This window comes from Paramisgurnus dabryanus, chromosome 13, assembly GCF_030506205.2.
Source record: "Paramisgurnus dabryanus chromosome 13, PD_genome_1.1, whole genome shotgun sequence".
Lineage (NCBI taxonomy): Eukaryota > Metazoa > Chordata > Actinopteri > Cypriniformes > Cobitidae > Paramisgurnus > Paramisgurnus dabryanus.
The window spans coordinates 1,493,467-1,511,572 of NC_133349.1; the positions used below are offsets into that span (position 1 = coordinate 1,493,467).

Genomic DNA, 18,106 nt, shown 5'->3' on the forward strand with positions numbered 1-18,106 from the left:
TCGGAGGCGGATAGCTTGCGAATGGAGCTACCAACACCGGCCGGGAAGAGGCCCAAGGGGCACAGACCAATTGACGACGCAGACCCTCCAAGCAGTCCAGCAACGAGAGGGCCGATGCAGAGGGCTGACCCAAAGATGCCAAGCTTCCAGCAGGGGGAAGATATTGAGAATTATCTTTGCCGATTTGAATGTCTGGTGTATTACGTAATCACGTGGAAAGGTCACGTTGGTGCAAGACTAGAAGTACTTTTTAATTTCTTTGGAGAAATTATTGTTTTGCTAGATAAGACCCTTATGCCTCGGTTGGGATCATTTAAAGCCCCTTTAAAGCTGCTTTGAAAGTGTAAACTGTTGAGGTCCACAAAAAAATCCTAAAATGTTTTCCTCAAACTTAATTTCATCTCGACTGAACAAAGAAAGACATAAACATCTTGGATGACATGGGGGTGAGTATATTATGAAAATTGTTTTTTATTAAAATGGAATTCCTTTAAAATGTCTTTTCTCTTCCATAGAATCCTTCTATTCATCACCCTCGTGTTCCTTTCCTGGGCCTGACCAATGAAAAGATCACTCACCTCTCTGCCAACAGTATCAGAGCCACCGTGGCCACCGAGAGCAACAAGGTACGAGTGAATCCGTGTCTGTATTCAGTTGATTTGTTGTGCTGATGTTGTCAGTTTCTCACGAAGTACCCATCTGCGTTGCTCTCTCTGTGTCTAGGTGGCCACATGGGTGGATGAGACGCTGAGCACTGTAGCTGCTAAACTAGAACATGGAGCGCAGATGTTTCCAGAGCTGCAGGGCGAGCGCATCGTCTCCCTGCACTGCTGCGCTCTGTACACTTGTGCGCAGCTGGAGAGCAGCCTTTACTGGTGGTGAGCAGGCCACTGCTTTTCTGTCTGCTGCTTTGAGCCATTCTGCTCGTGTTCTCCGTATAAAGTTGGAGTTTTTGTTTTCTAGGGGTGTCGTGCCTTTCAGCCAAAGGAAGAAGATGCTTGAAAAGGCCAGAGCCAAGAACAAGAAGCCAAAGTCCAGCGCCGGCATGTCTTCTATACCCAACATCACTGTAGGGACTCAGGTGAGGAACCACATGGATGCCATGCAAACATTTGGAAACTTTTATTGTTATTTTTCAATATGTAAATTTGTCAAAACAAAGTCATCAAACTATTATCTGTCTGCTGCTAGGTGTGTCTGAGGAATAACCCTCTATATCACGCCGGTGCTGTGGCTTTCTCTGTCAATGCTGGGATTCCTAAAGTGGGCGTCCTGTTGGAGTCCGTGTGGAATATGAATGACAGCTGTCGTTTCCAGCTCCGCTCACCCGAGAGTCTGAAGAACATGGAGAAGAACACCAAGACACAGGAGACAAAGTAGGACCTCATTTTATTAAAGCCTTATCTGTAGGTGCAGATGATTCTCTGTGCTGATGATGACTCCTGTACACAGGACGGAGAGCAAACCAGAGTTGGTGAAGACAGAAATGGGCCCTCCACCGTCTCCAGCATCCACGTGCAGCGACACATCCTCCATCGCTAGCAGTGCATCTCTGCCCTACAGTATGTACATCGACCCATTAACCTCTGTGCATCTCTGGCCTGAAAAACTGCTCTCTACTGTCATCTCGATCTATTATAAGTGCCCTACATTTTTATCAGACACACTCATTAAAATAAACTTATGTATAAGAAACTTGAAGCAAATCATTAATTAACCTCTGCCTAGTGTGGTGATTTCAGGGTAAGTTTAGTTTCCTGGAAACTAGGGCTGTCAAATTTTAATTCGAATTTCGAATATTCGTTGAATGTAAAAAAATATGCATATTCGAACGTAAAACTTTGCATTCGAATTTTACCTGTGTCAGGAAGCTCACGCATCGTGATAATGCATAACTGACGCGGAATGTTATACAGAGCGTTAGCGGCTCAGCCAACTATGCGGAGCAAGCCAGCGTTATTCATTTGAAAAATAGCAAAAGACAGTGGGGATTACGAGTTGGACAGAATACATCTTAAAAGGGCTGTGTGATGGTTCTTTGGTTTTTGGAGCATCAACTGGAATTCAACCGCAAAGTGAAACTAACTGAGATGAATTATTGTCGTCTGCTTCTAAATGCAGTTTTAAAGTTTAAAATAACTGATCAACACGAAAGTGCCATAATACAGCTGCTTGTTTAGCAATATTAAAACCATATGTGCATCTACAGAGTCCACAACGCATATGAGAGAGTTGCAATGTAACGCCGCGGTGGCTTTATTTTAACTGACTGGAAACTTGACTTTCACCTGGACATTTGATTATATGCAAGTTTTTCATCAACATTATCTGCGTGAAATATAAACATGATGATCATCTGCCAACTCGACTGTTTCAGCACGTCCTCTATTAATTACGGAGAGTCTGCTTTATTAACGGCTTCGCTCTGCGCGTAAGTTAAACATTTCTGTTCTGTACTTTATTACTCGCATATATTTCTACATATAGCGTTTAAGCTTGACAAAATTTAAATGACTAATGATCTTTCCCACTTATTTTGGCTTAAATAAAGATTAATTCGTTTTCATACTTTATTAGAAACACGTTAATTTATCTACTTATATAAAATGCCCTATATTAATATGCATTGTCTATGTATGGCATTCGTTTTGTACATTTACAGGTGCACAACTATACTGGTTAATTTTGATTTCATTAGTATTGTTTATAACATTCGTTTTAACAAAAAATATGCTGTGCATGATATGTTTTTATTGGGGCTTTGTGCTGCGCCCTCTTGTGGGCTTTTAGGAGTATTTTCTCCAAGATAAAGTAGGTCTTTACAATTCGAATAAAATTCAAATTTTATTATTTTTCAAGGACAAATTTCGAATGTACTTGTTCAGCCATTTTGACAGCCCTACTGGAAACCCTATCCATTCACAATTCTTACAGGTTCTTAAAGATCTTCTTTTATGCCATCATCAGCTAATCTGATGCAATCATGAGATGTTCTGATCGATAACTTGCTTTGCCACAGAACGAAGACGCTCAACACCAGCACCAAAGGAGGAGGAGAAAGTCAATGAGGAGCAATGGCCTCTACGAGAGGTTGTCTTTGTGGAGGACGTTAAAAACGTCCCTGTGGGAAAGGTGGGTGCAATTTCACACGCCTGCCGACTGGATCCAGTGGAGACCGTATCATTCCCTTCATTGTTTGTTTATATAAGATTGATTTTTGTGTGTAATGATATTTATAATTTCGTGTACAGCTGTACAATATAAATAAAGGTGTTCTGTCTGTGTGTGCCGCTTTGCTGTGACGCCTCATTTGCAACAGTTCTCTCTTTTGAACTCAAGGTGCTAAAAGTCGATGGTGCATATGTTGCTGTGAAATTTCCAGGGACGTCGAGCAGCGTGAGCAGCCAAAGCGCAGCTCCGCCTGACTCTGACCCCTCCTTACTGCTGCAGGACTGTCGACTGCTCCGTATCGATGAGCTACAGGTACACACGCAACCCCAAAAACACCACTCACCCTTGCCTCTTGAAAGGGTTAAAAAATATTCCCATAGAAATGGGACACCACTACTACACCGTCATGTGTCAAAGTACATGCAGTGTTTATCATGCTGCCATCACATGTAGTCATTGGTTTGGTGCGTTAAAGCCTAAAAAGTGTCCCTAGACTTTTTGCCAAAAGCAGCACACCACACACACCTCTGTTGGCGATTCCGGGTGGTCTCTTCCTCTGTCTATTCACACTCCAGTTTCCTGGTCTGTTTGCAATGGCTGTAGTTAACTGGCAATCTGAAGCACTGGGAGTTTTCTCTGGTGTGCCGCCATCGGGACACGATCATACCTGGGGGACCAGGAGGACTGGGACACAATCCCGTTCCAGAGGTGGCACACCGGCAAAAACTTCCGGTGTTTCGGGTGGCCAATCCACTTAAAGCTGTAACAATGTTAGCAAACAATTTTTTGCAAATGTTTATTTTAAAATTGCTCGACCGTAAATATTAGGGCTGTGACGAGATCTCGTACTAAAGTTTATTACCAAAAAATAACAAATTACTTCATTATCAATTTGTAATATAATTGCTAGTGACAATCCTAGATTAGTTAAAACATTTCAAAATAATTTTATTTCCGTTTCCCCATTCATATATTTTATCATTGAGCATTTCTTAACCTCTTGAAAAGCACCCCCATTCTGGCCCAAAACCATGAAAATACCTACTTTCACTAAAAGGGCTATTTTTACTAAACCATTTATAGTATAAGCATAACTGTGGTATCATTAGATAGAAGACACTTTGAGCTTCGTTTTCCATGTTTCAAAATTATTTTAAGATAAAAATGTAAAAAGTTAGAGAGGCTGAAGTACATTGTAATACATTTTTTTTTGCATAACATCTTTTTTAACACTAAAAATCTTAATGATAAATCTACGTGTGAAACCTAGAAATGCAATGAGGCCAAAGCCACAAGTCTAAAGAAGTTATATTTCACGTTTGAAGTCAATAGACCCCAAAATGAGGTTCTTGCAAGAGTTTTTGTAAGACTAGTGCCTTTTCTAAGTGCCAGTCAGCCACAAAATAAAAGTCTTTTGTTTACATGCATACACGTTCGTTCTTTTTATTGTTTATCCTTATATAAACGTATAAAATGCCGTATCCACACCAGGAAATAAAGCTTCACACAAAGATCGTTGAATTCGTGTTCTAATTGGCTACACGTTCTGTGTCAGATGACGTCACGATATTTGACAGCGCTGTTTGGATATTATGTATTATACTCCCGCCTACTTTTACAAACATGTTTGACCGCTGGTTTTGAACGCGAGTGTACTCTCATATACAAGTGTTACGATGTAAATAGTCCTCAGATTGTATATTATAATCTATTACAAGACGTGCATGTGAAATCTGATGTAAACAATGGAAAATATATCTATATTTCACGGATTATACGCATTTGTGGACAAAAATGGTCATTGGATGTACTTTGTTGGAGAGTTTTTATGGGTTATTCACACATCTGAAACAGACTGGATTCGATTTGCGTTCCTTATACCAGCACAAAGGTAAGGAGTCAGTTTATATTATGCATGTTGTTATCTGGACTTCTGTAACAAAATACTATATTTATGAAGCTAGAGCAATTGTATCTCAAAACGGACACCATACACTGACGCTAAACCCTTAGGCAGTAAGTAGCAGTAGTTTACTCATTTTTATTTGTTAATTTTATACTTGATGGGTGGACAAAAAAGAACAAGAGCAACACCGTCATGACCGCAAAAATTGATGCCATTAATGCGAGCGCGTCATTAAAACCCTAACCATGATTACTTAATAACTGTAAAAACATACATCTGCGCACACATACAAACAATTCAATGCATCTGTTTAGTGCTGTTGCAGAAGGCTACACGTGTCAAGCAGTGGTGCTCTCATGAGGTGCCTTTTTAAACGCATTGGTCCAGCGGAACGCGATCATATTTTAAACACAATCATATATTAAACACGAGGGATCTGTTGCTACAACTCATTGAAATGCATATCATAAACACGATTAATACCTATGATCTAACTTCGGACAGCGCAAGCTCTCTCTGCACGTACGCGAGAGTGAGAGAGGCGCCAATAGCTGCGGGTCATATTTTAAACAAAAAGTAAAGTTTGCCTCAGCTCGCATGAAACGCATTAAACTGAACAAATACACAAGGATTACAGATTAGTTTATGATTAGACTTCGGACAGACGCTAGAGCGCGTGCACGTGAGACAGAGAGAAGCACAGCTGCTCATGATGCGGCGTGCTGGATTTAGTGCTAGAAGGAGTCCAAGACGCGCGCATTAAGTGCAGGTACGTGCAAAAAGGAATTCTCTCTTTACAAGCTCTCTGCGTAAAGTGAAGCCCACAAACCTTCATGCAAGGAAAAGCCTGCATTGTGGATGTAAATGTTAAACTATGATGATGATAATAATAATAATAATAAACATTCGCCAACTATCGTCATGACTATCGCCATGAAAGCCTGCCGATGGCGATATGTCTGAAGATCGTCGATACACGATACTATCGTCTATCGGCACAACCCTACAATACTTGTCAATGATTTATGCATCAACCTGTGCTCATGGGTCACATTGAGTTACCTTGTAAAGTTAACAAGCACTGTTCCTTTGTTTCAACAGGTTGTCAAAACAGGCGGAACACCAAAAGTTCCAGACTGTTTTCAGCGCACGCCTAAAAAACTTTGCATCCCAGAAAAAGCTGAAATTCTAGCTGTGAACGTTGACTCCAAAGGTGAACATTTTTAAATTATTTTTCTTCAGTAGCAGACGTATCCTGTGCTCCGAATTAACTGTTGTGTTTTTGTCCTGCAGGAGTTCATGCTGTGTTAAAAACTGGCAGCTGGGTACGGTATTGTATCTTTGACTTGGCCACTGGCAAAGCCGAGCAGGAAAATCACTTTCCCACCAGTAATCTGGCTTTCCTTGGCCAGAGTGAACGTAACGTGGCGATTTATACGGCTGGCCAGGTGAGAGCACCTCTTATCTATGCCAAGTGCATGAACAGGATGTTGTTTTAACTGCTTATGTGTCAATGATTTAAATGGCAATGTAAAATTACTATAGAAGTGCTAAAGACAGTCATTAGACTTTTTCATCTTTAGCTGTCCCCTCTTTGTCATCAGGAAAGTCCCATCATTTTAAGAGATGGAAACGGCACCATTTATCCCATGGCTAAAGACTGTATGGGGGGAATACGAGACCCCGATTGGCTGGACTTGCTGCCCATTTCTAGTTTGGGCATGGGAGTTCACTCACTCGCTAACCTTCCCAGTAACTCCACAATTAAAAAGAAAGCAGCTATCATCATCATGGCCGTAGAGGTATGACACAACACCCTGAGAGGCTTCCCCAATTTTAAAGTCACGGTGTTTGCACAAACTCAAAATTCTCAACAATCACTTTTCATTGTCCTACTACAATCTAGTAACTGCTTCGCAGTCAGAAGGCAGGGATTACAGTGACTGCTTTCAAGCTAGAGATTTCAGAACTTTCTTCAAATTGCTTTCAAAGCGTCGTCTTGATGACCTTGCCCTGCACAGTTGCTTTAATCGCATTTGTTCGTTCTATTTCAGAAGCAGACGTTGATGCAGCACGTGCTACGGTGCGATTACGAGGTGTGCAGGCAATACTTGATGAGTCTGGAGCAGGCAATGCTGCTCGATCCGAACCCTCACGCGCTGGACGCTCTGCTTGGCCACCGCTGTGACGGCAACCGTAATGTCCTCCATGCCTGCGTGTCTGTCTGCTTCCCTGTCAGCAACAAGGAAACAAAGGAGGAGGAAGGTAAGCATGCACAGACTGTTAATTCGAACCGATGATCATAGCCACAGAGCTTCATGGAGTCATCCTGTTGTTCTCTGTGAGATGCTCGTAACAGCTGACCTGAAAACTTACAATGTGTTTCAGAAGCTGAGCGCTCTGAGAGGAACACGTTTGCTGAGAGGCTGTCTGCCGTAGAGGCCATTGCTAATGCAATTTCAGTGGTGTCCAGCAACAGCTCCGGGAACCGAACTGGATCGTCCAGCAGTCGAGGGCAAGTATACAAAAAGACCTGATCCTGCAAATATTGACAGTATGATTACTAATGGTGCGTTCACACCAGACACGAATGAAGTGTTAAGAGCGAATGATTTACATGTTAAGTCAATGAAGCAATAGACATCATGTGGTGCGATGCGCAAATCAGGCGGGGCGAATAAAGGGGGAGTGGGGTGCGAATCAGGCGGCGTGCGGGGCACGAATCAGGAGAGGCGAATGAGGGGCGAGCTTGCTCTAGTAGTGAGCCAGCAAATTGACCATATTTGCCTCTGAATTTTACGCGTGAGTTAACTCAAAATGTTCAAGCGTTCAACTTTGTGTGATTAGTGCAATTTATTTGCTTCATTCACATCTGGTGTGAACGCACAGTCAGTACTTTGGTACCAAATATGTTGTGTTGGACATGTTAGTTATTGCCACTGGCATTTGTTGGCGTCTCATGTTTGTTTTTTTGAATCACGCTTTTGTAGCTTGCGTTTAAGGGAGATGATGAGGCGCTCTCTACGAGCTGCAGGTCTGGGTCGTCACGAGTCCGGACCGTCGTCCAGCGACCACCAAGACCCTGTTTCGCCTCCTATTGCACCTCCCAGCTGGGTACCAGACCCTCCGCCAATGGATCCTGGTGAGTTTATTGGCAGTTGGTATGACTTCTTGAAGAGATGAATTGCATGCATGCGGTAGCCGAGTGTCTTACAAAACCATTTTCTCTGCTAGACGGTGATATTGATTTCATCTTGGCCCCTGCAGTGGGCTCACTTACCACTGCCTCCACAGGCACCAGCCAGGGACCCAGCACTTCCACTATACCAGGTGCGTGAACTGGCCTCTCAGTGGACCCTCTCCTGACAGTGGTTCTCAACTGGTTTTCCCTCAGGACCCAGTTTTTACACTGGACGCCCAGTGGTGACCCAACACAGTACCAGAATTGTGTATTATACAAAAAAAAACATGTTTGATGCAACATAGACTGCATAGAAATAGTCTAATTGTCGGCACAAATCATGTTTCTCCTTGTTGAAAGAAGTAAAGCTTTATTTTAATGTAGTCATGTGTCATTATTGTTTATGAAGATGAGGGCAACCTGACCATGTTAACATCAGTCTAATCAGATGCGTTTCTCTACCAGTTCAGAACCACTGGCCTGCAACCTTCTGTTGAATGTGTTCTGCTTTTATGATTGTCCTTCATTCATGTTTGTTTCCTGAAGGGCCCTCATCTGAACCATCAGTGGTGGAGTCTAAAGACAGGAAGGCCAATGCACACCTGATACTGAAGCTAATGTGTGACAGCGTTGTTCTGCGACCTCATTTAAGAGAGCTGCTCTCTGCCAAGTACGTAGCTCACGTGTGGCTCTCAATGAGAGTTGATCTCTTTTCAGACATTTGTTTCATGTTGTTGGCTGTCTCTGAGTTTTTGTGTTGCTGTTGTCTGACAGGGACGCTCGTGGAATGACTCCGTTCATGTTGGCAGTGAGTGGGAGGGCTTACCCGGCTGCAATTACTGTTTTGGAAGCAGCACAAAAAATTGCTAAAGGTACGTATGTGGATTCAATTTAAATTAGGAATAGAGATGCACCGATTGCAATTTTCTTGGCCGATTTGCGATTTTTCTGTAGGTGTGAACTGCCGATACAGATTTTTGTAGATTCTGATTTTCTTTCTTCGAATTGTAATTGACAGCACATAGGCTACAAATAAAAATGCACTTTTCTTAAAAAAAACTTTATTTTGATCATAAAAGAAATTATTAAACATTGCACTTCACCCAAACTGCATTAATTTATATCAACGTGTCATTTGCGGATGTGGGGCAGGAATCTATAGGCACGTGCAGACTTGCGGGAATCTATAGGCACGTGCGGACTTTTTGAATTTCCTTCCCTGGAAACGTGATCCATTTTACACAATGCAGCTGTTAGATAACGGGTCAGTAGCTGCTTCCACGGCGAGTGTGCATGTGGCTGTGACGTTATTGCTTGGGCAACTGGAAACAACAGGACCGGCATGTCGTGACACTCACCGGCCGATTATGTGTAAAATCATCTAGTCCCGGTCTCTGGCAGTCGATTGGTGCATCTTTACTTAAGAGGATTGTGTAGTTAATAAGTCATGGTTAAAGACATGATGAAAACATGAGGGTCATTACTGATGTCTTTCAAGAAACATCTGCTCAGTTATCAGTCAGTCATGATTGATCTGTGTTTACACGCAGGTGAATCGGGTCACGGAGAAAAAGAGGACGTAACGTCTGTGTTCATGGAGATGATCTGTCCTCCAGGCACCAATCCAGACGACTCTCCTCTCTACGTCCTTTGCTGTAATGACACCTGCAGCTTTACCTGGACTGGGGCTGAGCACATTAACCAGGTGAAACTCCTCAAAGCAAATCTCATTTTTGAAGTTAAGTGTTGGTGAAGACTGTTGAGTAACTGGGCTCGTGTCTATATGCAGGACATCTTTGAGTGCCGGACCTGCGGTCTACTCGAGTCGTTGTGCTGCTGCACTGAATGTGCCAGAGTTTGTCACAAGGGTCACGACTGCAAGTGAGTGGATGGCATTAGGGTCCCTAAACATAAATCATTCTGAACAATTAGGGGTTAAACTTAACATTTTTGTTCTGCGGGTCTAATATTTTTGGTTCTTGTCCAGGCTGAAGAGAACGTCTCCCACTGCATACTGTGACTGTTGGGAGAAATGTAAATGTAAGACACTCATCGCCGGCCAGAAGGCAGCTCGTCTGGATCTGCTCTACCGGCTCCTGACCACCACTAATCTAGTTACCACACCCAACAGCAGGTACACCGCCTGAAAACACATCAACAGGCTTAATGGTTTAAAGCAAATTTCCATACAGATTATGGCTTTCCAGTATTGGACTGCGAGTTAGATTTGAAGAACCAGGATGTGTTCACAGCATGCATTCACATCTCATTTCTCACCTTTGTGTTTGTCTGACAGAGGAGAGCACATCTTGCTGTTCCTGGTGCAGACTGTTGCTAGGCAGAGCGTGGAGCATTGTCAGTATCGACCACCCCGCATCCGAGAGGACCGGAACCGGAAAGCCGCCAGCGCTGAAGGTTTGTGTTACAGTGGGAAAGTGGATTTTATCAGGTTGTGTATTGGATCATAAACACTAAGGGGTGGTTTCCCAGACATGGTTTAGATTAATCCAGGACTAGGCATTCATTATATTAGAACATTTAAGTAGTTTTTACAAACATAACAGGGTTCCCACAGGTCCTTAAAAGTTTGTGAATCTGGGGGGAAAATGCAAGGCCTTGGGAAGTTTTTGAAAATATACATACATGCTTAAATCTATGTGCTTAAATATATGCAAGACATTTTCTGGAAAAAATGTTGATTCATACCAAAATGCTTTTTTTGCATAGTTGTGTTTGACACATAAAATGTTTCTGGTTACGTATGTAACTGAAGGCGCTGCGTCTTCCTTGCCATACTTCCTGCGTCCCTGTAATGTCTTTGGCAATATTTCAGATAGCAATAAACTTACTGGCTCCCGGGTCACCATTGGTTGAATTTGATATACACGTTCATACGCACTTACCCCTGGAGGGGTCCCTAAAGTGTCACTGCAGTGACGCAGCGCGAATTCCCTCGAAAGGGAACTGTAACAATGTATCTTAAAAGGTAACACAATGTAACCTTGCTCTCACTTGAAATGTGTCCCCACATTTAGTCCTTGAATTTGAGGGTATTGGACCTGGAAAGTCCTTGAAAGGTCCTTGAATTTTAAGTTAACTAAGGTGTGCGAACCCTGTACAAAAAGCAATACTGGTGTGCATCTTGAGACAAAACAATGGCAGTGATGTACTTTATGTTTAGATATGTCGGTGTAAGATGTTTTAAATTAAAGGGATAGTTCACCCAAAAATAAAATTCTATCATTTACCCACTCTCATGTTGGTCTCAACCTGTATGAGTTTTATTATTTTGATAAACACAAAAGAAGATATTTTGATAAATGATGGTAAGAACACATCTGATTGTACCCATTGACTTCTATAGTAGGAAAACTAATATTATGGAAATATTGTTGAATGATGAAGAAGATATTTTGATAAAATGTTTTGATATTTTGATAAATGGCAGCTCCGTAAGCACAGAGCTGCCACGAACATTGACTTTAATAATATTTGTTTTCCTACTATGGAAGATATTTTGATAAATGGTGGTAAGCACACAGTTGATGGTACCCTTTGACTTCCATTGTATTTGTTTTTCCTACTATGGATATTAATGGTTACAATCATGTGTGCTTACCATCATTTATCAAAATATCTTCTTTTGTGTTCATCAGAAAAAAATAAATTCATACTGATTTTCAAACAACATAAAATAAATCCTCTCTGGGAAACCACCTCTAAGTAAATATTTTTGAGTGCATGTGGAGTCCTGGTTACAGTTAACAAAAGGTGTTTTAAGTACAGAGCAAGCAGCTACATTTTTATAAAAGGTTATAAAAACAAGTGTATATGAAGAGTTTGGTTCCAAAACGCAATAAATCCATTTTGACAAATTTCTGTAAAAACTTGTTTTCTATACCAAGAAAGTGAGAAGATGAAAACCACTACTTTCTGTTACAAACTTTCACATAGCATCTTTAGGTTATAAAAACATAAATTCAAATCCATAACTTGATTTTCAAAGATTTATTATAAAAACTGATTATTTTTTCCACAAAATGCAATAAATCCATGACAAGTTTTTATTCAAAATGCTATAAATCTATTGAATCAATAGCCTATATAAATGTGCATTCATCTTTGCCATGTTATATTCATTTAGTTGACTAGTTGTACACACTAATAAAAAATACAAACATTAATGTCATTAATCTAAACACTTACTTTGTGATGTTAAGAACACTGTCATTGCTGCGGTTATACTTGACGTCGTCGCTTAACGGTTTTCACAGTGATCAGCTGTAAAATGTTTTGGTCCTGCTCGATTTTCGTTGACTGAGTAAAATAATGGAAAGTTTTTCATAAGATCCCCTGGGGTCAATGTGTTAGCATGACAGAGACTTGATGCTGTCGGCCCGGGCAAACAAGCACCCGTCTCCCGAGTGCCTCTTGCGTAAATTATTAGATGTTGATGGCTTACGTTTCTTTCCCGTCACAGAAAACCATCACAGGTTTATCAATGCTATTAAAGTAATATTTTGTTTTTGCTTGTTTGGTGATCACGAAGTACATAGTAGATGAGGAAAACTAGAATCCGTGTACTCAACGCGCCGCCATTGTTTGTTTACATTGCGTGGAATGGTGGGCTGTAATCTGTGGAGTGGATTTATGGCATTCTGTAGAAAAGGGGGAGTGGCGTTTATTGTGTTTTGGGAAAAAAGGGAGAAAAGATGACAGAATAATACGGCAGATATTGGATTTTGCGTAAAATTAAGAATTTACTTTTAAACACTGACCTGATATAATACTGATTCTGGTAGTAACTCATTTTTTTCAAAAATGGCGTTTATTGCATTTTGGAATAGGGCTGTGCCGATAAACGATATCACATCGAATCGCGATGAAATTTAAATCGATAACGATGATAAGCTCCGGACATTTTTACTCGATATGGATTGATCAGTACTTTTGTGTAATGTTGGACTTACGTCCGTTTCTCGTCATGGATCGCAAACAACGACAAGCGCCTTATTAAAGCACAAGCAGGTTGCATTAAAGCCTGGATCATAGCAGACAGAAAAGGTACAGTACTTTCTTCTCGCGTCCATCTTGCACGCACACATGTCTGCACCGCTTTGAAAGTACAGGACATTTACAAATTTAGAAAAGATAAAGAAAATTAGCCAATCCACCGCTGCAGTGAATATACTATACTGTGGGGTTGTGCACACCAAAACTTTTAAACGAGGCTGAAATCGCCTGGACAGTGCCGAATGCCAGCTGTTTTTCAGCTGAGAGCCGGTTGGTTGCTGTGGTAATGTCCCGCCCCTCCTACACTGTGATTGGACGGCCGTGTGAGAACTGACTTTGACGAGCGGAGATTTTGCCTTGAAGTTGAATATTTTTTAACCCTCTGCGCTCAGCCCTGAACGCGGAAAAACCACCGTGCGGCGGCTTTCATCGCGGAAGAAAACCGCTAGCTGCTGGCTTATTTCGAAGAACGCCAAGCTTCCATTGGAAACAATTAAAAACATTGCTTTGGTGTGCACGCGAGTGTGTGACTATGTGTTTCCACAACGCGACGCACTTAACATCTGTTTACCAGCGTGTATATCTCATATAGCTATGTTCCTCTGATACGAGGGCTCACGAGAGCAGTAAACACATGTGTGATCACTAAACAATGTTTTCTTTTTTAGTTTAAGTGAATATAAACAGCTGTATGTTTATCAGTATATTGAAACAGAAAGCAGCAGGCTACTGTAACTTTAAGACCCAAGGCAGCTTTAAAGACTGCACTGTGTCAGAAATGTTCATTACAAACAATAAATGAAAACTCCTCACTACTATTAGTATTAACTGAATACATTTTGCACACATTTAATTCATAAAGTGAGGACTGTGCAGTGTATTATTTGTATTTATTGCTATTGTTAAATCATGTTGACAGACAATTTCATAACTTATATTTACATTTAATACAGATGCCTGAATAGTAAAACAAGATGAATATAGTCTTATGATTAAGTGGAAAAATTTAAGATTTGGTTGCTTTGTCATTGTTGTAGTGACAGCCAAAATACATCTGCCTATGTGTAATACATAATTATCCAAAGATGATGAAATTGTGGACAAAAAAAGGTAGCACAAATTCTGTTATATGGAAGTGGTTTGGCTGTCTAAAAAACATTTATTTAATGAACCCTCTTTTTTTGTGGCTTCAGTCATTGTTGGCATACACTTTTAAAGCTGGAAGCATTAGCATCTTATATCGAAATCGTATATCGTTATCAGTGGCGGAGCTAGACTTTTAAACCAGGGGTGGCAAAGGGGTGGCAAGGTATTACTTTGGGGGGTCAATATACAAAGTGTTCAATTACACTAAAAATAAATTATTTTCCACAAAATGTATATAGATTAAATTAAAGTTGTTTATCTTCCAAAATGTACACAATTATAAGTATACAGCATAAAATAGAACAACTGGGATCTGTTTGGCCCTGATCTGCACCTGACTTTTGCTTCTTTAGAAAGAAGTTGGTAACTTGGTTACACACCTCATGAAGAAACCAAAACTAGGAACAATTTGCTTGTTATTATTTACCATAAGTACACCGTTACAAATAATACAAATACTAAAGTAATACATTACGACAAAATCTGAGTATATTGAGGTCTAGCCTATTTGACAACACAAGGAAAATTGCTTAAAGACGTCTAGACATGTTATGTTTAGGGAGGAGGGAACGAGTTTTCGTAAACTTTAATGTAATTATGTAAATAGACTTCTGTTCCTCACATTAAGCTATGGAATGGCTTCAGATGACTTTGTGAAATTATAATCCAACCCTCAAACCCAAGTCACCCAAACCGACGTGAAAAAAGCACGCTGTTTACATCCCTGTACTATCTCCACGGTGGCTTTATTAAGTTCAATATGCTGCATTTCACGTGCCAATATGAATAAGCCTACCTAATGTCTGTGATTGTTGCTGAACATTTGCTAACGACATGTTTTTTATTGTTTTAAGCATCTTCACGCAGGCGTAAATTAGTCAGTGACAGTATTAGTCAGTTTCACACGACTAGTGCTCATTGAAGTATTAATGCTAAGCACTACAGTGCAACGTCTCCTTACTTCCCGTTAAAACAGTACTTTGTTTAATTTAATGCCAATAAAAGCCGTACATACCAGCAAAGCGCTCTTCATCGATCCTGTTTGTGCTGCCGCGTTATGTTTTGAAGCACGAAGGAGCTGCGTGTCAGCTTAACCAATAGGCTTGTTCGACTTCATGCGGTGCTGGATTACGTCAAAGTACCGCGAGAGCGATTCGCGAAATCATACGGAGGAGTTTGCTTTTAAACCGCTCTCGCGGAACTTTGAGGTCATCCGGCTGTCGGTTTCTGCTGCGTCGCATGAAGTCGAACAAGCCTAATGAAAAGTGTAGCAGCAACAGCACGCTTGTGCTTGCTGCGTAAGATGCAGTCACGTCCGTTGGGAGATTTGAGAAATGTTCGTAAAAATCAAACAGTGTAATGTTTTTAGCGGGGTGGCAACAGGGGTGGCAAGGACTTCGTCTGGGGTGGCATTTGCCACCCCAACTAGCCCTCTGGCTCCGCCACTGATCGTTATCGGTCAATATGGAATTTTTATTTCGAGATCACATTTTTGCCATATCGCCCAGCCCTATTTTGGAACCAAACTCTTCATATATTTTTTCACATTGTCCCTAACCTCTTTGTCTGTCTCTCTCTATCTTACAGACTCTGATATGCCTGATCATGATCTGGAGCCTCCTCGGTTTGCCCAGCTTGCATTAGAGCGAGTGTTACAGGACTGGAACGCCCTTAAGTCAATGATAATGTTCGGCTCTCAGGAAAACAAAGACCCGTAAGTGTTTTTAATATAATGTTTAAAGTGGCTTCAGGCAAATGCACTCAGTTCGTGTGGCTTTACAAATACTTTGTTGTATGTTTCAGTCTAAGTGCCAGCAGCAGAATTGCACACCTCTTACCAGAAGAGCAGATGTACCTGAACCAGCAGAGCGGCACCATCAGGCTGGACTGTTTCACACACTGTCTTATTGTCAAGTGTGCACCAGACATCACCGTGAGTGATATAATCAATACTACATTTAGTTGTCAAAACATAATTCTTTACTCGCCAGCATTTAAAAAAAGTTGCCAGCCAGCGCTAGCAGTTTTTATGAAGTTTAATGCCTTCGAAAAAATATTTTTCTTAAAATATATAACCTTGCAATTTATCAAATGACAGAATGGACCCTTTGCTTTCTAACAATTTTTTTTATTCTATCTTCATTTTTATCACCTTTCAAATAAAGCTGAGATAATTAGCATTTTTGTAAAGGACGTTTGTTAGAGATCAGATTCAGAGCAATGATCAAAACATACACAGAGTTTTTACTGTTTTTGGATCAGTGGATGCTTTAGTGTTTTATAAGTTGCGTAAGAGCGCCATCTAGTGGATAATAGCGGAAATATGGATTGCCATAAAAATTTGTCATTGTCATGGAAGCGTTTTCTCTTAATTGACGAGATAACTCATCAATGGCGGGGAAAGAGTTAATAAGTCTCATACTTGATGCATCTGTATTATGGCTGCACAACAAATATGCACAAAACAAACGGGGGATTTGTCCGTGATTATGAATGCAATATTGCCCAAATATTGCAGAAATGCGCATGACAACCGCATGCGATTTATGGTGCAGCCCTAATCTGTATACCTTACAGTGATGACTTTCATTATGTGAATTAAAGTGAATGGCATTTCAGAACTGTCTTAAAGGAACAGTTTAGCTAAATATGAAAATTAGTTAGTTAAATAGTTTGCTAACTAAGTCATACACATTAGTGATGGGCTGTGGGTGAGTAAATTGAGATATTTTCAAGTTTTGGTAAACTGTTCCTTTTATTCCTTTTATTTTGGAAATGCATTTGGATATCAGCATTGTAGTAATTCTTCCCTCTTGCTTTCTAGTTTATTGACACGCTGTTAGGGACTCTGGTGAAGGAGCTGCAGAACAAATACACCCCCGGTCGAAGGGAGGAGGCCATTAACGTTACACGCAGGTTCCTGCGCTCCGTGGCCAGAGTCTTTGTGATCCTCAGTGTGGAGATGGCTTCCTCGAAGAAGAAAAAGTATGGCTGGTTTATTCACTATTTGCTTCAAAGTTGTTCCTGGTTTTAATTTTGCAGTTCATCTTTGCTTAATCAAATAAAATTTGTCTTTATTTTTAACGTTTCCCATCCAATGGGGCTCCATTCTACTTTGATGTAATTATGGATAATGGGCTGTAAATGTATTTTATGCTGGTTCAAAGGCAGAAATATTTTTACCCTGATCACTTCCTCTGTGTTCCCTCAGCAACTTCATCCCTCAGCCCATCGGGAAGTGCAGGCGAGTGTTCCAGGCGCTGTTGCCATATGCAGTGGAAGAGCTCTGCAATGTGGCCGAATCCCTGATCGTGCCGGTGCGTATGGGCATCGCACGCCCGACGGCGCCCTTCACCCTGGCCAGCACCAGCATTGATGCCGTGCAGGGCAGCGAGGAGCTCTTCTCAGTGGAGCCTCTCCCACCACGACCCTCTCCAGATCAGTCCAGCAGGTTCGTCACAGTAAATGAGAGCACTGAAAAGTTTATTTGCTGAAAGTTCATCTAGCTTATGTTGTGGTTGTTTCTCTTAGCTCCAGTGCATCTGTCTCCTCATACATCATCAGAAACCCACAGCCCCGACGCAGCAGTCAATCACAGACGGCCCGCGGACGTGACGAGGAGCAGGATGATATTGTGTCTGCCGATGTAGAAGAGGTATGTGACGCCTTTGCGTCCGGTGTGCCTGCGT

General features: G+C 41.2%; 1 protein-coding gene across 7 annotated transcripts in view; it reads left to right on the forward strand.

The window, feature by feature from the left end:
- ubr5 (ubiquitin protein ligase E3 component n-recognin 5) overlaps positions 1-18,106 on the forward strand; it is a 55,131-nt gene that overhangs the window by 18,734 nt on the left and 18,291 nt on the right. For 6 of the 7 annotated variants that reach the window (XM_065299005.1, XM_065299008.1, XM_065299009.1 and 3 more), the window contains exons 11-35: positions 516-626; positions 724-878; positions 964-1,081; positions 1,192-1,376; positions 1,453-1,562; positions 3,020-3,132; positions 3,340-3,483; positions 6,179-6,290; positions 6,371-6,525; positions 6,682-6,879; positions 7,132-7,342; positions 7,466-7,592; positions 8,068-8,219; positions 8,312-8,407; positions 8,805-8,928; positions 9,033-9,130; positions 9,809-9,963; positions 10,048-10,139; positions 10,246-10,392; positions 10,555-10,673; positions 16,005-16,131; positions 16,221-16,350; positions 17,242-17,402; positions 17,629-17,868; positions 17,949-18,072. In XM_065299005.1, the coding sequence (XP_065155077.1) occupies positions 516-626; positions 724-878; positions 964-1,081; positions 1,192-1,376; positions 1,453-1,562; positions 3,020-3,132; positions 3,340-3,483; positions 6,179-6,290; positions 6,371-6,525; positions 6,682-6,879; positions 7,132-7,342; positions 7,466-7,592; positions 8,068-8,219; positions 8,312-8,407; positions 8,805-8,928; positions 9,033-9,130; positions 9,809-9,963; positions 10,048-10,139; positions 10,246-10,392; positions 10,555-10,673; positions 16,005-16,131; positions 16,221-16,350; positions 17,242-17,402; positions 17,629-17,868; positions 17,949-18,072 (3,504 nt within the window). The remainder of the gene's footprint in view (positions 1-515; positions 627-723; positions 879-963; positions 1,082-1,191; positions 1,377-1,452; positions 1,563-3,019; positions 3,133-3,339; positions 3,484-6,178; positions 6,291-6,370; positions 6,526-6,681; positions 6,880-7,131; positions 7,343-7,465; positions 7,593-8,067; positions 8,220-8,311; positions 8,408-8,804; positions 8,929-9,032; positions 9,131-9,808; positions 9,964-10,047; positions 10,140-10,245; positions 10,393-10,554; positions 10,674-16,004; positions 16,132-16,220; positions 16,351-17,241; positions 17,403-17,628; positions 17,869-17,948; positions 18,073-18,106) is intronic. The other variant, XM_065299007.1, reaches the window with a different exon arrangement.